Raw genomic sequence first — 24755 nt, forward strand, 5'->3', positions numbered from 1 at the left:
CTGAAGCCATTTTCCTGTTTGAAGTCCTTAACTTGGTCAGCTATCTTCATTCTGATCAGCAATTTTGATGAAGATGATAATTTAGAATTTCAGGAAAATATAGAACACATTTAACTATTGAATTAGAATGACTATTATTTTATTAAGAGTACGGGTTTACAAAATCAAATTCAACAAATTCAATAAATTTTAACGACATTATTGGAGAAAAAGATAAACAGTTTCCGAATAAATTAATAGATTTTAAAGGTCCAAGATCTGAAACAAAAAAAGCATGAAATTGAACAATTTTTATAATTAAATAATATTAATTATTAATTTTCTATATTTTTTAATAATCTTCTTTAACAAGAAGATTCAAATGTATATATGCTATTCATTTAGATGTTAACATTAATTTGAATTTGTGTGAACTCATACTTTGCTCAGCTTTAAATATTTTACTATCTACTGCTCTACTGCATGATAAAATAAAGGTACAAAATATTACATAATTGATTTGAAAAGCAACAGTAGCATAATAATGCGATAAGAGTACTTTCAAGCATACAAGACTAAAGTATTGAAAGTACCTAATAGCTAATAAATGGTTGACGGCAAAAACTGAAATAATTACTTGCCTGCGCTGTATTATTCACTATTTGATAAGAGAACACAAGAGACGTAGCTTGTAGATCAGGACTTTACAATAATAATTATTGAAAATAACATTTTTACTGAATCGTAGAATAAGAATGTTTTTATTGTTTAGAGGTCTAGAAGATCTGAAGGATCGAAAACTTTTATTGAGGGTGCTTAACAAATGCCTATATTATGAAGATTTTATCAATGTTTATGATAGAAATTGTATTATATAGATGGAATGAACTGAAACACACAATCAACTAAGAAGTATGATCTAACTTATTATGAAATTATTCTACAAAACCTTGAAAGTGTGTATCTATTGTTATTTTGATGAATCTGATGTTGTTGCTGGGTTTGAAGCGTATTTGCTATTTAGGAGTAGGTAGTTTTCATATTTGTAACTTTTCTATAAGTAAAGTTTTTCTGATGGTTCTGTGTAGCTGGTGGGAAATAACATTGGCTAGCCCACTCAATATAGACACGAGAAAAAGGGTGTGCTTGCAATATATATTGTAGTTATAAAGTCATGATTTTTCAAATATATTGTTTGGATACATAAGAGATGACCAGAACCAACTCTTTCATGCAAAATTTCCTTGTGCTAAATACAGGTTACCCCAAAAACCTCGTATTTTCGGGTTATTTCCCAGTTCTCGCCTATTTCCGCCAAATCCAGTTATCGGACAGAAAAATTCACTCCCGCCTTTTTTAGATTATAAAATTTCGAATATAATGAAATCATTCAGGGCTCTATCTTGAATGAGTACTGTGTTACAATTTTTCAAAAACGAGTAAAAAATTTCATGATAAAACAATCAATTTTCATAAATTTCATAAAAATTAAACATTTCTTTAAAAGTTTCATTGAATCATATATGGTAGCTATATTTCCAGGTAGGCTACATCTGATAACAATGCTCCTTGTATTTTAAAAAACATAATTTTTAGCTAACAATCATCCTCCTCACATTGAGTTTCTTCACTGTCCTCAAATTGAGATTTCTTCATTGAGATTTCTCACCATGATACAGGTTTATAAGATCTTGTTATAACATAATCACCCGTTAGATGCACTTAATTTTAGTATTTCCTAGTGGAGAGACGCGAATGAGGATACCTCGAGGATCAAAATTTTAAACACTGAGTGTACTTCAACCCATATTACCATAAACAAAGAATTGCAATTTTCCACATTATTTTAAAGCCGCGTACCATGAGACAAAAATTAATTTAAAAATCTGAAAAGAAACACAATATCGCACTAAATCGCAGGGTCATCCGAAGATTTTAGGTTGTGGCTTCTCAAAGTTAATTTTGTTGGGGTTGCGGAAAATAAGCAATGCATTCCAGGACTAAATCGAGTAAAAAGGAAAAAGTGTGTAACAAGAAGAAAATAAATTTAAAATAGTTCAAGAGAAAGAGCATATTTATTGTATAAAGCACTGTAATCATAATATACAGAGTGTTTACGAACTGCCTACCAATACTCTAGGGCATTGTTCCTCGGTGAAAAACATATCTAAATATCATATTTAAATTGTCCGGAAGTCTTCATTTACTCATACAGCGGCCATTTTGCTTTTTTGACTTTTGTTTCTAAATAATGGCTAAACTTACGAAATTGAAACTTTGCACAATCATTTATAACAATTTGACAAAGTTACAAAATAATTATGATAATTTTTCAAATTCATAAAACAAGACGGCGGCCATTTGAAATGTTGTTTCTCAAATAACTCAGAAACCGATGGTTTTACAAACAAATTACAAGAATAACGTTTTTTAGTACCTACATTTAATTGCCTATTTAAGTGGTACCAGATTTTTCAAGATTGGACCGATATTAACTGAGATATGGCAGTTTTAGTGGTTGGTGGTCCACCTTTAGAGGGTTATGTAACGTTATTTTATTGTTTGAAATGACCTAAAATCGCTTACTATTAACATGCAATGCAATTAGAGATTATTGCATCATTGAGGCGACTCTATCAGCATGCCTTGGTTTGCACTGCAACAAACTTTCAGTGGTCACCTATCACTAAGACTGTCATATCTCTGTTAATAATGGTCCAATCTTAGAAAATCAGGTACCACTCTATAGACAATTAATTTTAATAAAAAAGTTATTCTTGTAACTTTTTGTAAAACCATCGGTTTCTGAGTTATTTAAGAAACAAAATTTTAACTGGCCGCCATCTTGTTTTATGAATTTGGAAAATTATAATAATTTTTTGTAGCTTTGTCAAGTTGTTATAAATGATTGTGTAATGTTTCAATTTCGTATGTTTAACCATTATTTAGAAAAAATAGGCGAAAAAAGCAAAATGGCCGCTGTGTGAGTAACTGAAGACTTCCGGACAATTCAAATATGATATTTAGATATGTTTTTCACCCAGGAACAATGCCCTAGAGTATTGGTAGTGAGTTCGTAAACACCCTGTATATTATAGAATATATACGGTAATTTATTATGACATTGGACAAAAAACTAGGCTGAGCATGCACTATTTCTCTCCCAAAAGTTAAGATTATGTAATCACACACTGCTTCGTCACTTGATTTTTGGTCCAGGAATAATTATTTGAAAATTTTGAAGATTGACGAGTGATGTGACGACAGTGAAATGGGACCATTGAATAAGCTAAATTGTATTAAAAACAATGCTTTTTCTTACCAGTTGAGGTAAAATTTTTTCTATGTGATTGATGGAAACAGTTGATGATGCTTCGCGACTTGCTTGTACGCCTGACCTGAGGGCAGCTTCAATGGTATAAAGGCGAAGTACCTCAGCCAACACACGTACTGCATCATCTGATATCTTCGTTTTTGGTTCCGTAAATGTTTTCTTCAGTATGTGTTTTATGGTTTCCTGAAAATATGATGAAGAATTTTCATTGGCAGACAATGTCATTGATTAATAAAAAGGAGCACCTTTTATATTTTGAGAAATATATAAAATTAGGATCAACTTAGTGGATGAATGTTGAGCTCGTTAAGCTGTCAAAATCGTGGTTATAAACAAGTATTTGGACGCATGTACACTTTGTAAATTGCCTTGATTATATTTATTCCCTTTAAGCACACAGAAATTGGTTAGTCAAAGCAGCAAACTAATCGAAGAAGAATTTAAAACAAGTCTCAAAAAGTTTATAGATCACAGTTAAAATGGACATCACCTAGTGAGAACGGTTAGTAGCAAAAATCCTAAAAACAAGTTCAGTCACCAGGCTCACACATGGATTGGTCTTCTGCAATTTTCCAACAAAAGGAACTACCTTGTGTATTTCCTTGTACGCCTACACATTTCTCACAAATAAAAATTATCCTATATAAAATTATGGGATAGTACATTTGAAGTCATTGACCTCATGATTTTAGAACATTATATTCAGTTGTTTTCCACATCCAGCAGGATGCAAAGAATATCAGAGGCAGTCTGGCAGTCACACTACAGTAGCTAGGCTTATAGAAGATCAGTGAAAGAGGGGCGGATTCCAGCACTCTTTTGAAATTTGAGCAAGATTAACTAGTCATATCTGTAGCACCACACAGCTTGAACTCACATTAGATTAATTAATCACTGGTAGTGATGTGGATCGGGAATATTCCCAGTGGGAAGGAACTTATGATTTATCAATATTTCCATGAATATTTCCGAGGCCAAGACATTTTGGGAATTTAAGGGAATTTATAATTTTTTTTAAAAATGAGTGAAATTGATCAATCCCACTCATATTTTACATCAACATAATCAATAAATCATCATTCTATTTGATATTGATCAAGCTCAGCCACATTTTACATTGATATAATCAATAAATCATCATTCTTTGAGCCTGTTTTTGCTCACTCACTCACTGTCTTTTAAGTACTCGTACAGTCCAGTCAATGGAAGATTATAGAGGGAAAATGTTGGAACACAATTTTTGACCCCGTAGCTCTTTCAAGGTAGTAAGGGGGTAAACATAACAACCCTGTGCTAAGGTGGTGGGGGTGGTTTGGAAGTGCCATATTTTGTTTTTTGCATACATCACTAACAATATGCGCCTTTCGGAAATTTTTGTCGAACACAATCATAATAATGAAGTTTATATAATATTCTATTTGTGAAAGCTATTCTATCCTGTTTGTGAAAGCTCACAAATTATCCTACAAGTTTAATTTCCAACATGTTTCCATTTCTCTCATAGTTTTCTAGGTATGAGCTCTCTAAGGTATCACATTTTGAAGAAAACCCCTTCCGGCTCAGATTTTTTCACCTTTTTGACCTTATAACTTTTCAACGATTCATTGAAAAAATCCGTGCTAATCATGGACTCATAGAGCATTATATTCTCTTTAATTTCATCTATGGTCTCATTATTTTACGCATCTCCCAACGATTGTTGCAGCCGTTATAGTGTTGAGTGTGAAATCTTCAGTTTAACAACAATAGATCAATTGTCAGGGAAATTGGGAGGGAATGTTTGGAACACATATTTGACATCGCAGCTTTGTTTGAACTAGTTAGAAGGTGAACATATCAAAAGTCCTCATCCCTACTCCTTGAGCTTAAGAGTAGTTTAAAAGTTGCATTTTTCCATTTATGGCTGACACGCATGTAACTGGGTAACAATGCATTCCAGTGACATGGCTGAGTGACATGAAGCTGGATAAATTTCCTACAAGTTTTGTACAGTAGAGTTTTGTGATCTTTTTTAGTTTTTGAGATATTCACTTTTAAAAGTGTAAAATCTTTGAAAAGACAGTTATTCTTCAAATTTTTTACACTTTTGGCTTATTACTCAACAATAATGCAGCGCAAAAATGTAATTTTTTTACACAGGGTGTAGGAGTGAGGACTTTTAATATGATTACTCCCTTACTATCCTTAAAAGAAGAGCTAATGGGGTCAAAAATTGTGTTCTAAAATTTTCCCCCTATAATCTTTCATTGACTGGACTATAGGAGTATTTAAAAGACAGTGAATGCTTTACAATTCAATTCTCTTAAATTTAATGTATTATTTCATCATTTTATGCTTTCCATAAATTTTTATAGCAGTTTTAGTGTTGAGTGTGGTAGGAGTGAGGACTTTTCATACCTTCTCACTATCCTTAAAAGGACTGCGAGGTCAAAAATTGGGTTCGAAACTTTTCCCTCTATATCTTTTTGAGCATTCGTTGCCTGGACTAGTATCTTATTACAAGTTAAGTGAGCCTCAATGACTGTTGAAAGGTTGTGAGCTGTGGAATTATTTTCTTTTCAATATTGAATTAAACTCGAGTATGCTCCTTGTTTAAGATTAGCCTATTTTGCTGTATATTATAATTTCTAATTTTTGGATTTATATTCTACTCTAATATTTATTTAGGGGGTCAATTATTTTTGTGCGGATAAATTTAATAAAATCATGCAATGATACTCAATACTTTGATGACTTTGTTTAACTAATTCACAGGCATTTATTAGTGAGTAAAAAAATCTTATTCAACTTGTAAAACATGAAAGTAGCATGATAATAGTGGTGCAATTGAATGATTTATTGAGTGCTCATTTCTCCTTCCAGTCTATGAACTTCAAATGACTGTTTTCTTTGAACTTACTACAATTTATAAGTTATTCATCCTTATATTTATTACATAAATCTGTTGTATAACAAGTAATTGAGACCTTGTGTAACAAAAACGTCTGTTTCGTTCATTTTTGTGATAGAAATCATAAATTTCCTTAAGTTCCCATAAATTCCCGGGAATTTATGATTGTTGGGAATATTTCCCTTAAATTCCCTGGGAATATTTCCCTTAAATTCCCTGGGAATGTTTCCTCGATCTTTAATTCCCGGGAATTTTACATCACTAATCACTGGGTACATGAATGCATTCTTCTCTCTATGTCCAGAAGTAATGAGGAAAGCTTTGAGATACAAAGAATGCTCACAATATCACATCACAAGAGATGGAGCATGATTTTCAGAACATCCTGTCAGTATGAAAAACCTAATGGTGCTTCTACACCATCAATACATAACATTTGAAACATCAGAAATCATACAAACAAGCTGCAGCCCCAACCTGAAGGTCAGCAATGAGTATTGAAATAATTTCAGACGGTCAAACAGGAAACACAGCTAACAAAAGTCAATTCCCAACCTGAATATTGAAATACAGAGACCAGAGTGCCTTTGTAGGTGGTGTTTCATATCAGTTGACATCCAATATGAGTAATTGCGATTGTACTTACAAAATAAGTATAAATAAGTTGATATGAGACATTACTCTCATACTTACAGAAGTGCAAACGTATGATGTTGTCTCTCCTATCGATGAACAGACTATAGTGAGCCCCCGGGCTGAAGAGCTCGCTCATGAACTGTACTGATTTTGAAATCGTTCTTGATTTCAAAAATCAAGTTCAAAAAATCAATCACGTAATCGTACTTGATTTCGTAAAAGAAATTTCAAAATCGCTACTTGTAATATAATGATTATTATGTAAACGAATACAAATTTATGGCTAACGTCGTTTGGTAACTTGAAAGTCTTGACAGTCTTAAGCTGCGTTTACACCAAAGTTATTAACAAAATGTTTATAACTTAATCCTTATAGATTCTATTAGATTGAACATAACTTATCATACACATGATGAACATATGTGTTTGTCAAGGTCCATTCAATCTAATAGAATTTATAAGGATTGAGTTATCAACATCTTGTTAATAACTTTGGTGTAAACGCAGCTTAAAAGATAATACCCGAATTACAGTCAGCTGTATGATTAATTACTACTATTTAATTTTTATTGACTTTCTGTCAATATTGTTGACCAAATAATGTGATGTGTATAAAATGGTTCAAATGATACCGGTAACGTATGTGTATCGTTTCTAACTAAATGAGAGCAAGACAAAAAAAATCATCTGCAGTTTTTCGCGAAGTCTGCCTCATGATCAGGAGCCTGTGAAGCTACTGGGCTTTATACTGAATTCAAAAGTCAGCTGGGCCAGCCACATCCAGCAAGTGACCAATAGACTGTCCCGAATTGAGGGAATATGTGACGGAGGCATATCTGGTCATGGTGTACCATGCACTTTTCCATTGTCATATCTCCTACGGTCTAATCATGTGGGGATATTTAGCCACGGTTGTGGACATACTGAAGCTGCAAAAACGGGCTGCCAGGATCATTACTGCAAGTGAAAATCATGCTCATTTCTGGCCCATTTTTGTTAGACTGGGTACACTAACAGTAATCAGCCACTTCCTCCTTCTCTGCCTTATGAATGCCTACGTCAAGAAAAATAAACAAAATTTGTTGACTCGGACTGATGTGCATCACCACAACACAACACTAGGCATCGAGAGCTGTATGACGTCCCCAGGGTGCGCCAGCCTGCTTTTTGCGTACGACACCAACATCATGTGACAGGGCAAGGGGCCCCAGGCAGCCAAGCAGAGGGCCCATAAGCTTTTCAAAGAACCAAGAGTTGGTTCTGTGCAAATAAGCTGAAGTTAAAAGACTCAGGACTCAGGAGATAATGTGTAACTTACTTTGGCCACATCAGCAGATGTTAGTGCAGCTCCTGTCACTTTTCTTGGATTCAGAGTAGACACCAAATTGTCTTGCGAGCCTCCCATTGTTGGAGTCTGCAAAAAGCTGTCATGAGTGATATATATTCACTTCATAAAATCAGAGGACTTCTGAGTGCCCAACGACTGCTGATCCTGTTTCACGTGGTGATCAACCGTCACATCCAGTATGGAAAATTGGTGTGGAGACATTCGGCTCATGCAAAGGACATTCTCCTACTCCAAAAGAAAGCACTTCGTGTGATGACGTTCAGCAAGTTTGATGTTCATTGCCAGACCATATTCCAACGGTTGGGCAGTCATAATGTGTACGGACTGTACATATTAGCATCACTACTTCATGTCAAAAAACACCTGTCTACGTTTTCAAGAAGAGGGGAAGTGCACACTCACAATATTCGAGGGAGGATCAAGTTTGTGCCACGCCGTCGTTTGTCTAGGGTCAAGGATTAATTTCCAGTGCTGGCAAGAGGATTTTAAACTGCCTGCCACCCTCAATGAAAGTGCGCTCACCTACTGCATTCAGGAACACCCTATCAAGGTGGCTCATTGGGAGGAGCTTCTAATGTTTAAAATATTTTTTGATGATGACTTTGCTGGTTTGCTGGTCTGTGACGCCGCCATCTAAGTAAATTGAGTTTTTAAATGTTGACACGATCTATCCGGGGAACACTACTGGTCTTTGATCATATTGAATTTGGATTTAGACGCCATCAATCCTACAAGTGTGGGTAACGGATGAAGAAGAAGGTATAAGGTATGTTGAAAAAAGTTTACTGATAAAAGCAATGGAAAGAAATCGTCGAACAAAGAAACCCCCATGGCTCTAATCATCAGTGGGAACTAGCTATGTTTGTTTGATAAAAATCAATCAGCTGACAGCTGGATTAATATTGCATGCAATTATTGCACTCAATGCACCTTGGAAACATACTAGTAATATTGAAACTGTCAATTTAATCTATTCAGAACTGTTGTAGTTCTTCTACATTTTTCTAGTATTGATCGTTCTCATAATCAATATTCTGATTATGTTACGAACTACATATGGGGCTTTATAGTGACCTAGTAGGGTACCTAGGCTATATTTTTAACATTCAATAATCTATTAATGACATGAGATATTTTTCACTAGAACTATTAATGTTTTCTCCCAGTAAACTCATGACTCATGTAGGCTGCCCAAATTGTTGAGTTTTGTTAAAAATTAGAACTAATGTTAAAGTTAGTCATAACAAACTTACCGGTTTAAATGCAATTTCTTTATCGTTTGACATTGCTAAACGATTTATAATTGATACGGTATTGAATTTAGGGTCACAAGAATGGTATTAATTAATAACACGACACGCTCGGAAATAGTTAATAATCGGAAATATAATAAATTATGAAACTGAAGAAAAATAAGAGAAAACTGAAATTATACAGAAACAGATAAGCAGAGCATAATGTTTTTAAGGTTAAGTTATCCTCATGGTGATTTCGCGCCAAATTACACTGAACTGCAAACAGCTGTTTGAAGCAATATATCAGCTGACAACTCAACAGGTGTTTTGTTTCGGCGCATAGCTCAAAACTTTAAACTTTAATTGAACTAACCTCTTTTCGTCAATATCTCTTGGTCTTATCTAATATTTTTCATTTGCGTTTATTGCGGTGAGCCGTTGGGTGAGGTTTGTTTGAATGTAAAGCAACTTTTCAATCAACTGAATTGTTATTGTTTATTATTGGAATAATATTTTTCTACATTCAGATTGGATTGCCTCAAAAATGTCGTCACAACAACCTCTTTTTTTGTCAGATGAAACTGTCAAGTCCTTACTGAAATGGGAAACTTTAATTCCAGCAGTTGAAGGAGCAATGCGAGATTTGTCGAAAAAAGATGTACTTCAACCTCCACGTCTCATTTTACCTATTCCATCTAAAAATGGGTATGTATATTTTGCCTTTTCTTTGATAAGAATTTATAAGTAACCTGCTACTAGAGTCTCCTTTCCTAATAGCTGTATGCATATTTTAACTTTAGGCTTTCATTTGTTTTTAAAGTACTGTATGCGCTTCAAATAACATTTTTCTAGACAATAAACTATTTCAATAGAGTACCAAGCCTACATTGATAATTCTATGAATAAGTAGATATGTTCATTCAACGTTTTTGTTTTTGGTAATAAGCATTTAGGACTATTGCTGAGTGCAGATTTTTAAAATTTTTGGGTACGTTACATACTTTTTTAGTACAATGCTAATACAATCAAGACTCAAAATATATTTAGGCCTATCTGCCTGCTATTAATATTTGTAGAACATTAAAGGTCTAATCAATTTTATAGTAGCCAGTAGGCTTCCCTATATATAGTGTAACGAATATAATGTACCCTAAAAAGTATAATTTTCTCACTGTTAATATTAGCCATGTTTTCTAGAGCTTTACTAGCAATGCCTGCGTTTAGCAAGTCCGAATCAGCCCTAGGATGTAAGATAGTCACATCGTTCCAGAACAACCAAGAGAAGGGCTTACCGTCCATTATGGGCACAATACTTTTCATGGACTCTGATACTGGAAAATTGAAAGTGGTTAGTTGAGTGAATTTTAAGATGAAAATGAACTTTATTTTACGGTGTGTTTTCAAGGATTGGTTTTCAGTTTACTCACAGCTTTGCTTGAATTATAACTAATTTGACAGTGTCCCACACATGAATGATTGACTAATAATTATTTCAAATTAACTTTGGTGATTCTATTGATTTGATTGGTCTACTAATAAAAAGTGTTTTGCCATGAAAAAAAATATTCCGTCAAGAAATAACAGCGACTAAGTTATAACTGCTACAAAAATAGTTGGAGTTATAGAACTTGTATCGCACTCATAAGCTTATCTTTATTGCACCTTGAAATTTTTGCACATAGAACGATCTGATGCATGACACTAACTGTTATTTTTACATATTTATTTGAATACTGAACAAAATGGAATGAATTGTGGTGTATTGCAAGGAAATAAAATATTCTCATGAGCGAATATCAGAATAATATTCTGAAATATTTTTATTGGTATATTTTATTATATAATATAATATATTATATTGAGTTATAGGTACCTAGGTGAAGATGAGAGGTGAGACATCAATGATAATAAACGTAATTTTTCTTAAAATTATCCAATTCATTTATATAAGTATATCAATAGAAACGTACCGTAACTGATCCATATACGATTTAGGATGAATTATTGAGGATGAAACGTTGGGTAACGTAAAGAAATATTTTCGGATGCTGAAAATTGATTCTAGTGGAATATTTAACTCAGGTAACATACTTTTCCAATATTGAAGGGAAGACTGATCTCGTTTAGTCACTTGGAAATTAAGTTATAATGTCATGACCAATTTATTTTATTACATCATTCGTTTTAAAAATGTTACTTACTTTACTTTACTTCCTAGGTCCTCCCGACGGTCGTGTGTCCGTGGAGTCGTCATAGTTGCCCCGGGTTAGTCCAGGTGTGTAGCAGTGTGTTCCCCAACATACTCTGCTACTGAGTAATAGGGTCTTGTCAGCAGGTACATCTTCAGTGTTCTTGGGAATGTCCCAGTATTGACCATTGATTTTACGTGCAGCGGGAGCAGATTGAAGAAGAAAGCCCCAGTGTAGGCTGGTGATTTTGCAGTCTTAGTGAGTCTGTGTTGGGGAAGATCAATATTATTCCTGGTTCGGGTGCTGTAGGTGTGTTGTCCGCGTCTCAGCCTGGGGTTTGTTTTCACCACCGCTAGTACTGTTTCCATGATATATAGTGAGATCACTGTCAGGATATTATACTGCACAAAGAAGCCCTTACAGTGATCCAACATATTTCTTCTCAGTATAGTGCGTATAGCTCTCTTCTGTATACACAGTACTCTGTTGAGGTTTGCTATTGTTGCCGATCCCCATGCAACAATGCCGTATTTGAGATGAGATGAAAATAGGGCATGGTAGGATGTAAATGCTGTCTTCTCATCTGTTATATTGCGTATTCTGCGGATCACATACACTGCTGAAGATAGTTTTTTACACAGGTGATCTATGTGGTTTTGCCAGGTGAGATTTTTGTCCACTAGAATTCCGAGGAATTTTGTATTGTCGGCCTCCATTATTTCTCCATTCAGGGGTTCATGTTGTTGATTTCTATTCGTGAATGTAATACAGACTGTTTTTGTAGTGTTGATGGTAAGGTTTAATTTATTGCAGATTCCTTTAATTTCATTGAATGTAGAATCGATTACTTCATTTTTAGACATTTCCTTGCTAGTGGGCATAAGTATTGTTGTGTCATCTGCAAATAAAATGCATTTTTTATCAGGTTGTAATTCCTTAGAAAAGTCGTTTATATAAATGAGGAATAGCAGGGGGCCCAGTATCGATCCCTGTGGTACGCCTTTAGTGACTGCTTGTATGGATGATCTATAGTTGATTACATTGCTATTGATTTTATGTTCTACTTCAACATATTGTTGCCGGTTTGTGAGGTAGTTTTCTAGCCAGGCAAGTGCATTTCCTACAATTTTTAGTTTTTTGAGTTTGCTTTTTAGTATGTTGAAGTCTATTGTATCAAATGCCTTTTGTAGATCAATAAAGAGTCCACAGGGGGTTTTATGTTCTTCCCACATTTTTGTAATCTCATTGTGTAAATTTGATATTGCAGTCATTGTGCCGAGGTTCTTTCTGAATCCATGCTGCTGTTTCACAAGTAAATTGTTGTCTTCAAGATGGGATATTATTTGATTATAGGCTGCTCTTTCGATTATTTTTGATGGTGTAGGCAGATTAGCAATCGGTCTGTAATTCCTGGGATCAGTTTTGTCACCTTTTTTCAGTTTAGGATAAATCTTTGCCACTTTCATGTATGTTGGAAATTTTGCTTGTCTTATAGATGAGTTAGCAATGTCAAGAAGTGGCTTTTTCAACTCGTCCTTGCAATACTTCATTATTTTTCCTGTAATCTCATCATATCCAGCTGAGTTACTTGGTTTTAGGTTGTCAAGAAGGCAGTCAATGTCTGATTCTGAAATTGTGGAGAAATTACTGAATAATGGAGCATCAAGCATCTCATCCTCACTATCTAATGCGTGCATATTTGACTTTGGTGGCGGTTGTGTGAATAAAGAATTGAAGATATCACTAATATGCTTGGGGTTTACTATTTTTCTGTTTTCCCAGTTCAGCACTAGGTTGTCCTGTACTCCTAGCTTGTTTTTGTTTCTTTCATTATTGATAATCTTCCAGAGAATTTTTGGTTTATTATTAGTCTTTTCAATTCTGCTTCTTATCTGCTGCACTTTCTTCTCTCTCACTTCAGTGTCATAGGCCTTCTTTAAAGTAGAGCATTTTTCTTTATCTTCCAGAGAGCCTGTTGCCAAGTACTGGTTATTTGCTTGGAGTAGTTTGTGTCTCAATGTCAATGTGTTATTGTCCCAAAAGATATTTTTTTCGGATGTAGTAATTTTTTTTTAATTCTCGAGGCATTGCACTATCCATACTTATCCGCATTATCTTCAGAAAGTTATTATATTTGTCATCTACTTGAGGAGAGTTTATCACCCTTGTCCAGTCAGCTTGCTGAAGCAATGTCTTTAGTTGATTTAGATTTTCTGTGGAGAAGTTTCGGGTGTGTTTATATATAGCATTTTCATATTCTACCGTACTAGTTACTTTGCAGATGACAGTGTGATGGTCGGAAATTTGGTTTGGGTATGCTTTAGTTTCTATTGTTTTTGTGTCCATATTGTGATAACATCCGTCAATGCTAGTGGTTGAGTTTTGAGTGATTCTTGTGGCAGGCATCCTGTAGATTTGGCAGCCATGCTGTGTCAAGATATTTTCTAGGTCCTTACAGATTTGGCTCTCTGGTTTTAGAGTGTCTATGTTGGTGTCTCCAAGGACAACAATCTTGAAGCGCTTTCCAGAGTATTTTTGAAGTAGACTTCCAAGTCTGGATAGGAATTCATCTTCAGTTCTAGGGTATGGAGATCGATAGGTGCCAATAATGATTAGGTTCATCTGCCTCATCCGTACTTTCACCACTACTGTTTCAAAAAGCTGTTCTGCAGGTGCATGTGACTGGTCTAAGTTTACTTTCTCCATGTTCAGTTGAAGGTTGCTTCTTTTATACATGGCAATGCCGCCCCAGAGAAGAGTTTTACGACAATAGTTTGCTATAAGAGTGTAGCCAGCAATATTGGTGTGTAGTAGGTCTTCCTCTCTGAGTCCATGCTCCGAAAGAACAACGATATCAGGGGTGTACAGACTCAGATCCATGCTCAACCTCTCCAGTTTTGATTGCAATCCCCTTTGTAGATTCAAGTGGTAGATGGTGAGTGACTTATTTTTCCTATTGCAAGTCTGTTTGAAGGATTGTTGATTTTTTCTGTGTTCCTTGGTATGTGGAGTGTGGTTCAATGCTGTTGGTGAGCAAGGACGTTTGATCTCAACTCAACAATCACCCACGCGCTCATTCCATCACCCGCAAGTATAGTCAAAAATAATCTTCTGCGGGCATCATCCGTGATGAGAGGAAAAACAATATTCAATTCAATACTACAGCATAACGTTTCCAAATAGAAAATCAAATCTTTTTTGCTGTGAGTCGCTGATCTTTCCTCTTTTTTGCCTTATAGGCCACATGAGCTCTAGACTTGTGGGTGTGGGTGGGACAAATTATGTTTAGAGATGAGTGGACCAACAGCTACAGTTGGTTCCCAACCAACAGGAAGCGATTTTGAGACTTATTTAATGATATTTTGAAGAGTCAGTGCTACTAGTGATGGTGGTCACCCTTCCAATGGGAGTGCAAACACTTGAATCTCAACTTATCTAATCGATCAGCGCGAACACGGAGACAACGGCTTGATTAATTTATAAGGCTCCTCTTGACCTCAGAAGTTGCTGATGTTCAGATCCAAGTTCTACTAATTCTATTAATTTTATTATTTGTTGAAGAATCACTATCTCACTCAAATAAATCAATATCTAAATAAAAATATATTAGAAATGCAGCACTAAAATCGATATCCAGTATACCTCCGAAGCAGATCAATGAGCAGCAAAGAAAATATAGGTCTAGGAGCTATAAGATTCCACAATTCGAAACTAATCAAGAGAATAACAGCCTGATTAAATAATAACAATAAAGTTGACTCTGCACTTATCAGAAAAAAAACTACTTTTGATTATCTGTATGTGTAATGGATATAATTTAATATGTTTGAAGATAATGGAGGGAACAGAGATAACAGCATGGAGGACGGCAGCTGCATCAGTGGTCGCAACCAAGCATCTACATGTGGGCGAGAAGAAAGTGCTCGCTATTCTGGGGGCCGGAACCCAGGGGAGGATTCATGCGCTTGCCATGCGTCACTATTTCAACTTCCACGAGGTAAGAGTGTAATGAAGAAATCAGCACAAATCAATAAATTGCACATGCTTCAACTTCAGATTCTTCCTGTGCGTTACAAGAAGCTAGAATTTTTGGAACATTAGCCTATTAAGTTATGGTATGGATTTTGATAATATTTTCAACCTGAGTGAAGTAAGGATTCATGTATGGTTGTTAGTATAATTTAACTAGGTACAGATGTTCATGTAATTTCAAGTGAATTTGGCATTGAACCGTTAAATTATAATTATTTTTTATTAAATTTAATAGGTATTTATTTTATTATTTGTAATTCCCACTTGTTCCGAAGTTCTATTGCCTGCTTCATAAAAATTAGTCAGAAACACTGTCTATTAGATGCCCGCATAATAAACAGGCATACTATTCTGTGATGATTAAAGCTTGTCATTGTAGTGTATGGGTTTGTTTCAATTAGTTTAAAGACTCGCCAGCTACCTAGGCTACTTTGACCTTTGCTGGTGGTCATAAAAGATGTTTTATCTGTAAAATTTCAATTATAAGCATAATTATTACATGCTTTTAGGATTACATTCTTTCAAAAACAATTTAAATTTTCGTGATTATTTAGTGACAATCAAGATTTGTATTTTTGTAATTAACCTTTGCTTTCCAGAACTTTCAAAATTTTACAAAACAGGAATTCTGATTGTCTTATTGTGTTTTAAACTTGATAATGTGGTACTGTGGTTGTTTGATAATATTCACAAATGTTATGCTTTTGGTTTCAGGCTAATCAGGTGTGGACCACAATGTAAAATTCACTGATGATAATAATAATAGTGTAGGCTATTGTGACTTGAAGTATTTGATATAAATTATTGGAAACCTTCGTTCAAACTAAGATAATAAATTAAATCCTGCCAAGCTTCCATGGACTGTAATTGTTGAAACCTCAAACTTTCTTATAAATACTTATCAAACTGCTCATAACATTTAAACACTTTGCGCTTGAATAAAAGAGGAGATTCATATTGGTGTATTGGATGAGTTTTCAATACATCATTATGTATTGAATAACCATATTAAATGGTGTATTAGTATAACATTTCCATGAGCGTCTTACCAGTCACAATGTAATTTGAAAGAAAAAAAATGAATTTACATCCATATAAGTTTGTAATCATTCTTATATTGGTTCATGTGACACATATGCATTGAACAAAAAGAGTTGAATATTTTTTCACATTGCTTACAAACTTTATTTGTAATGTAAAGTTTAAAATCTCATCTGAAATGAGTAGGCTACGTAGTGAATAACATTATTTGACTATATTCAAACACTCTTATATAGCTTGGTTGCTTGGGTCTGAAAACGTTTGATTTATTGCAATGTTGTGAGTATTTGAATTCTAATTCCATAAATCTATTTGTCGTTCGAACTGTAATTGTTTTGTAGTGACTGAAGTAAAGTCGAAATAGTATCATTCACTTCGATAACCATTTTGAATAACAGTGATTTGGGTGGCTCTTTGGAGTAAGTGGTAACGCGCCGGTCTAATAATCAAGAGAACCCGACTTCGAATTTCGCCCGGGGCAAAACGTTTTGACCACAGCACAATCACATAGATACGGCCACCCCGTCTTTCGGAGGAGACGATAAGCCGTCGGTCCCGTCGTCTACATAAAAAGTAGTGTCATCTCTCATCATCATCCCTCTCACTCATTACCCACGCACAAGCTTAAGAGCCTATGTGGGCATCACCCTCAGTATTATTATTATGATATTATCATTAAAAGTAAAATTTTACAGTATTAGAACATTGGTGAAATGTCATGAATGACTTGAATGTTTGTTTGGTAGGTTCGTATCTGGAACAGGACCGAGTCGCGTGCCAAAGCGTTGTGCAGCGAGCTTGGTTCGTGGGCGACTCACTACAGCAACAAGGAGAGGTGTGTGAGGGACGCTGACGTCATCGTCACAGCCACCTACTCACCCACTCCAATTGTTCGTCTCAGTTGGCTCAAGCCGGGCGCTCATATCAATGGTGTTCTATTAATTAAACATATTCATCCATGCTCACGAAAATATTATGAACTAGCCGTCAGGCTCGCTTCGCTCGCCATATCCGTCTAGCCAAAGGGCTCCGCCCCCTGGACCCCCGACTGGATCGTCCAAAAATGAGATCAGCGGGCTCGCTTCGCTCGCCTGCATGTAGACCTCAGCGGAACCTCTGTACCGAATTCTGGACCCCCGACTGGATTGTCCAAAAATGAGATCAGCGGGCTCGCTTCGTTCGCCTGCATGTAGACCTCAGCGGAACCTCTGTACCGAATTTGAACGTATTATGTCAATTTGATCTCGAAAAACACCTGTTACTATATCGGCGTATCTTTGGCGAACAAAATTCTTCCACCTCAGCTGAACCTGTGTATTGAATTTTTTTAAATATATTTCCATCAATTATTGAAAAAGGTGAGGAAACGCAGAAAAGCCGAAAAAACTCTAATTTTGGGCGTATCTTTGGCGTTATTTCAAATTCCTTCTAACACAACATTATTGCACCCCAGCTGAGCTTCTGTAGTAAATTTGAACATTTTCTGTTCATTTTTTCTCGATAAAGCTGAGAAAGCGCAAAAAACGCAGGTTTTGGGCGTATCTTTGGAAATTTTTCCAAATCCGTTCTTATTGTGCCTCTAAAGGGCCAACTGAACACACTTACCAAATTTGAAATGTTATGTCATATTTTTATCATATGTTAGGACGATCCAGTCGGGGGTCCAGACAAAACGTCTGGCTAAACGGATATGGCGAGCGAAGCGTGCCTGACGGCTAGTAAATATAATATTCCCAGGAATAGCTCTGATTCAAGTAGCAGTACCCAATCAATTTTTCCGCGATAAATCAGGACCTACTAAATAGGTATTTAGGAGGTACTGGATAAATTGGTATTTAGGATGTCCTGGATAAATGCATTTCAATCTTCAACTTGGTGCCAACCTAACAAAGTCTACTCAACTTAATGCCAACCTGATAAAATTTTTAATTTAGTTACCAGAACAACTGTTTCGAAGAGGTACTGTCTCTAAATTATAGTTCTATATTAACATATGGTATGGACATTTCAATTATAATTCTAGGATATTGGAATAAGAAGAATATACATGCTAAAAGACGAACTTTAAACCCTTAAAAACCACCCTTAGGGTTGAAATATCGCCAAAAGATTTCTTAGTGCGCCTCTAAAGGGCCAACTGAACATACCTGCTACCAAATTTGAACGTTTTTGTTCCGGTATATTTTTAGTTCTGCGAGTGAGTGAGTGAATCAGTCAGTCAGTCAGTCAGTGAGTGAGTGTAATTTCGCTTTTATTTATTATATAGCAATCTATACTTATAAAATTCTTATCTCACTGACTCACTGATCACGATCTCTGGAAAACTACTGGATGGATTGTAACAAAACTTGGAATATAGATTCCTTATACGTCCTAGGTGCTCACTAAGAAATATTTTGGTGATATCTCAACTCTAAGGGTGGTTTGTAAGGGTTTAAAGTTCGTCTTTTAGCATGTATATTCTTCTTCTCCTAATCTCTTAATTATAATTGAAATTTCATATCATATGTTATTATAGAACTATAATCTAGAGAGAGTACCTCTTCGAAACAGTTGTTAATTGGCAACTAAATTAATAATTTTGTCAGGTTGGCATTAAGTTGAGATGACTTCATTAGGTTGGCACCAAGTTGAAGAACTAATTAAAATGCATTTATCGAGAACAAAATTGATTGGGCACTGCTGCTTCAATCAGAGCTATTCCTGGGAGTATAGGTTATTTTTATTTTTCAAAAACAAACTTTTATGAACTTCCATGGAAGAAAGAATCAGTGGATTGGCTGCTTTTATACTTTTGGATGAGTGAAACGAAAAGTAAGCAACAAGCTTTGCCAAAAATTCCAGAATACGCAAGAGATCCATGGATAAGCTACCAGAGTCATCAAATTCCGAATCAACTTAATTTGGAATTTAATGTTCAATTGCATCAAGCAAAAACAAAAATAGCATGATCACTGCTAATTTGATAACTGTCAACGGGAAATATTAATTACCAATGAATAAAGTCAAGGTCGACTCTTAAGCCCTGCCCAATATTCTACAAAATTCGTTGCAATTAGACTTCTCTTCTACAGAGCACTTCCAACACATTAATTAATTATTCGAATGATTTGACTCAATTATTTTCATGCCAAGTTGTGGCGTAATCTCAAAAACGATTATAACAATTTAACAATTTTGGTAGGATTTAGATTACAAATGTTTCACAAAAATAATTTTATCTTTTAATTCCAGTACAGTAGTGAAGCACGGGTGCCCTGCTAGTAGAAATATAAATTGTAGGCAGAGTAATTATTAGAAAGATAAAAAATAAAATTTTGAAATTTTAAGTGAATAAGGTTTACGGCAGAAATCGTAGGCAGAGTAATCATTAGAAAGATAAAACATGAATTTTTGAATTTTCAAGTGAATAAGGTTCACTGCAGCAGCGGGATGATTTCATTAATTTAAAATGGAATTCATGTTTATGCTTGATGCAATATAATAACCACGTACTTTTTATTGAATGCAGGCCTCAATAGTTGAGACAACATAACCTCAATTCAGACGTTTTCTCAGGAAGGAAAGCCTCATTAAGTCAGAAAGAAAAGCTCTGTTCTTGTTCTGTTTCTCGTTTTCTGTTGTGTTCAATAATTGATGAGTACTTTAAATCCTACAAGTTCTATTTTATGTTATTGCTTAGTTTAATACATTGTGTTTTTATTTGACTTGTCTATTTCAAATTTTTAAAATGTATCAATTTTTCGGAAAAAAATTTCAAATCTATCACTAATTGGAATCTAATTAAAAAGTGTACTTGAGAATTGTGAAAGTTATTAACAGAGGGGTTGAACTGAATGGCTTATCAGTGATAATGATATATTTTAGCTTATCAGTTATCTGGTTTCTTGGACACTTATTGAATCTAAAATGTATAATTTAATTTATAGGTTTAATGATCCATTAGAGTCCTAGAAACCGGGACCTAATTAATCAAATTAGAAAGGTGCCAAGTAATGAATGGGTCACTGTTTGTTATTTTCCAATACCAGTATATAGTTGTTATGGTATGCATTTGCTCAGTCAACTTCTCTTTTTCCATCATCAATTTCTTCTCATCTTATACCAGTAACTCATCCTCAACAAATGACTCCTAATATTGATATAATTTTCAAAACACTCAAATATTTTTGAAAATTCTACTAAACATTGTTTGAATCGAATTTGCTATTGTGGATGTATCGATTTGTTGCAGCAATTGGATTCGGTGTGAAACATCACAACGAGCTGGAGGATGAGATCTACAAATCGGAGAGCACAGTTGTTTGGGTCGACCACATGGAGGCTGCTCAGAAAGAGTTAGCCGAACTCATAAATAACGGTGTGCGCATGCGCGGAGAGGTTGGACAGGCCATGACACTCACCCACGCGCAAACTCAATCCAGCAATATCACTGTTTTTCATTCTCTTGGTAAGAATAAGCTGAAACTAGATTATTCAGTTGATTTATTGTAGTTGACTCTATCAATGACAGATATGGTGTTGGCAGTCTAATATTGTGAAAAATGTAATTTTATAACAGAACTCTACGTACTTGAATACTAGAAGCGTTGTAAGACACTGTGACCTATCTTCAGCGCACCTCCATATTATTGAGTGTCAGCGTACTCCTATATTATTAAGTATCAGAAAACCTCCATATTCTTGAGTATCAGTTATATGTATTATTGTTTATTGTTTTTGAAGGAACGGATCCAAGGATCCAAAGGTTCAAAGAACCCTACACATCAATCGAAGCTTATTGTGTTCCCAAGTTAGGCAAACCAATACCTGTGTCCTTTACAAGAACCAGGAGTTTTCCCTAAACTAACATCCCATTCATCACCTGGTTGCTTGTCGCAATCCAGTGTGATATGCTTGACAGTCTCTTCAGACTGATTAGTCCTCGTAACCTACGTGAGTTCCACTCCAGGCCTTCTTTGAAGGTCCTTTCGCTAAGAAGGGGTGGCCAAGTTGCCTCTAGGGCGCCCAGCCACCCTTGACTCAGCCTCTTGACCCACATTTCTGCCTGGAGTTTCACCCATCTCTGGTCTCTTGGGTTTTTATTTTTGCCCCTCCGAAACTCTGCAGGGTCGAAAGCCTCACCTCTTCCAAGAAGTTTTGCCTAAATGGCCGTCCTTTTTTGAGCAGTGGTGAGGTTTGGTCTCTCCACCGAAAACTCGTGACCTACGTGAGTTCCACTCCTGGTCTTTTTGTAGGTCCTTCCGCTGAGAGAGGGGACACTAAACTGCCTCTAGGGCGCCCGGCGCCCAGCCACCCTCGACTCAACCTCTTGACCCACATTTCTGCCTGGAGTTTCACCCATCTCTGGTCTCTTTGGTTTTTCTTTTTGCCCCTCCGAAACTGCAGGGTCAAAAGCCTCTCCTCTCCCAAGAAGTTTTGCCTGAATGGCCGCCCTTCTTTGAGCAGTGGTAAGTTTTGGCCTCAATAAAAAATCAATCAATCAATCAATCTTCACCCAAAACTCGTGACCTACGTGAGTTCCACTCCTGGCTTTTTTGTAGGTCCTTTCGCTGAAGGAGGGGTCGCCAAATTGCCTCTAGGGCACCTGGCCACCTTCGACTCAGCCTCTTGACCCACATTTGTGCCTGTAGTTTCACCTACCTCTGGTCTCTTGGGTTTTTCTTTTTGCCCCTCCGAAACTACCCTGATGGGGCGGATGCCGTGGGTTTGAAAGCAAGGCAACTCCTGGAGTTGCCTTGGGATCCCTTTTAGTCGCCTCCTACGACAAGCAGAGATACTGCGGGTGAATTCTGGTTCACAACACATTCTTCATTACGATGTTCAAATCAAATCTCCCCCAACCCACAGGGGGCAGATATATGTAAGAGCAGTTTCAAAGATCAAATTTGACACAACATAGTTATTGTATTGGCGAAATTGACCCACGGTTCAATTAGGATGACGACGAAGTATATGAATATAGAGCACAAGAAGATTATATATAATTTGTTTTCACTGTCTTATAACAATTTAAAGGGTGACATAAAGGCGAGAGAATCATCGGCATGTTCGGTTTTCTCTGTAGTAAGTTATATGTATAATGTTGCCTGTTTCTCAAATTTTTGTTAAATTGACCCAAAGCAAAATCTTATTTTTATCAAACAAATGTGAGGTTTATCCACATTATTCGGAAACTTGGAAGGGTACATCACACCGTTTCGTTGGACAAGAAGATTTCTCATTATTCTATTGGAATAATACCAATAATACCAGCTTTGATAAGCTTCCATGGTCGCTATCTTTACACTTTTATTATAAAGTGTAAATAAAAGTCATCCATCTATCTATCTATCTAAACTGAGAGTACAAAGTGGTCAACATTAATGAACATATTACTATTAATATTTATTTCTTCCGAAAATATATTTATTTCTTCCGAAATATATTTATTTCTTCCGAAATATATTCATTTCAAATACATAATGTAATACTTATTTTTGTTTGCAGGGATGGCGGTTGAAGACGTTGTAGCAGCCAAAGTCGTATTTGAAGCTCACAAGGAAAAGATTGATGCTGCTAATAACAGACCTTCCAATTGAATTTTTGGACTTTAGGAATTTCCAATTTTTTAGCAATCGATTTTCTATTTATCACTCGTAAATTCGTGAATTTCTACCACCTTGATCCTGATCAAGGCTATTGTAAACAAATATCATTATGAGTTTCTGAAACACTGGCCATTATTTTATATAAGATATTCCATAACTGAATATTTTTCTATTGTTTGAAAGTATTTGAATAAATATATTATATTCTATTGTTATTACATATACATATTGTGTATTTAAAAATATATTATTCTCTTTATTCTCGCAATTGATTTCATAGTTTATTTTTGATCCCATCAATCCCATCACCAGGTTTTTCCTGGTTTCTGGTACTAAAGTGAAAATGCCATAAATCTCACTCCCTTTTGCCCCAAAAAACATAAAATACTTCTTTTTTGGTATTGTCTGGGATTTTTATATAGAAATTCGGTTTATTTTATTCTTTGTAGATATTTTATAGTAAAAGGTTGTATTTTAATTGGTGAACAGTACTAATTAGTTCTTACTAGGTAGCGGACTAGTTACTGATATTCTCTTAACTGCAGTAGAGCAGTATATTTTAGGACTAGGTCTGATAAAAAAAAATTACGATCCTGTTAGATGTATGCACTACTTTCATTTGTTTTCAGTTGTATCTTTGTTCGGTTCGTCATTTTTGAATCTGGCGCGCTTCCAGTGCCAACTTAATGTGTTTCCCCTTATTTTTCCCCCAGTCGTAAGTTCGTCACGCATTTATTGCTTTTGTGTCTTGTATTATTATCGTCTGACTCTTTAATCATTTTATGGTCATTGCGATTATATTTTTAATCTCTTTCAAGACTTTCTGTGAAGTTTTGAGTCTATTGCGTTGTGTTTTTCTTGTCATTTCCTGTTAGTTCCACATCGTTCCGCATCCGCCCTTTTGGTTGTAGGATCTTCACTCGTCGACAACATGGCCGTTCGTTAGCGTCTTTCTCCATAAGTCACAGTCACCAAAATTTCTGAGTTTCCCGTATTTTTCACATTTTACCAATGTCTGGTTTTAAATCTTGTTACGTTAATCATATTCGACGTTTTGAGTCATAAATCATTAATTTCTCTTCGTTATTTATTGAAATAGCTCAATATTTCAATTTGTGCACCGCGTCCTCGTGGACAACTTTTACTCAAAGTGTGTTTTCTCCGCATTGGCCGTTTCCTTCGGCAAAACTCAGACTTCCTCCTAAGCACGGCAGCTTAGGATAACTTCTACGAGGAATTCGTTCCCAGTTCAAGCTGTTCTGGATCGTCTTCTATTCTCTTGTCAGTCTTGGTCTTACCACGCTGTCACCTCTCGGGGGGCCTTCAACCTTAGAAGGTTCCGTTGATAGTACTCTGCTGCTTCAACATCTCTACTGTGCACTCACAGTATTCGTCGTAGAAGGTCGTCTGGAGTTCAACTTCATCGGGTGTTCAATCCATTTGAACACATACTTGGTGGACCTCCATGTTCACAAGTCTAC

At 35.6% G+C, this 24755-nt stretch overlaps 2 protein-coding genes across 3 annotated transcripts; one reads left to right on the top strand and one right to left on the bottom strand.

Annotated features, from left to right (window-relative positions):
• Positions 1–115: 115 nt before the first annotated feature.
• Positions 116–9724, bottom strand: LOC111047223 (centromere protein X). Its single transcript, XM_022332923.2, has 3 exons — positions 9441–9724; positions 3302–3496; positions 116–258 (listed from the first exon to the last, which is right to left on the bottom strand). The coding sequence occupies exons 1-3, from the start codon at positions 9471–9473 to the stop codon at positions 244–246; spliced, it is 243 nt and encodes an 80-aa protein (XP_022188615.1). The 5' UTR covers positions 9474–9724; the 3' UTR covers positions 116–243.
• Positions 9725–9756: 32 nt separating this feature from the next.
• Positions 9757–23546, top strand: LOC111047339 (ketimine reductase mu-crystallin). 2 transcript variants are annotated; one of them, XM_022333078.2, is made up of 6 exons: positions 9757–10127; positions 10620–10770; positions 15444–15608; positions 17431–17614; positions 20919–21134; positions 23174–23546. In XM_022333078.2, the coding sequence occupies exons 1-6, from the start codon at positions 9967–9969 to the stop codon at positions 23263–23265; spliced, it is 969 nt and encodes a 322-aa protein (XP_022188770.2). In that variant the 5' UTR covers positions 9757–9966; the 3' UTR covers positions 23266–23546. The 2 variants fall into 2 exon arrangements, with proteins under 2 accessions (XP_022188770.2, XP_039277086.1); XM_039421152.1 differs by having other exon boundaries at positions 9998–10127; positions 10607–10770.
• The last annotated feature ends 1209 nt before the right edge of the window (positions 23547–24755 follow it).

Source organism: Nilaparvata lugens, chromosome 2 (assembly GCF_014356525.2).
Source record: "Nilaparvata lugens isolate BPH chromosome 2, ASM1435652v1, whole genome shotgun sequence".
Lineage (NCBI taxonomy): Eukaryota > Metazoa > Arthropoda > Insecta > Hemiptera > Delphacidae > Nilaparvata > Nilaparvata lugens.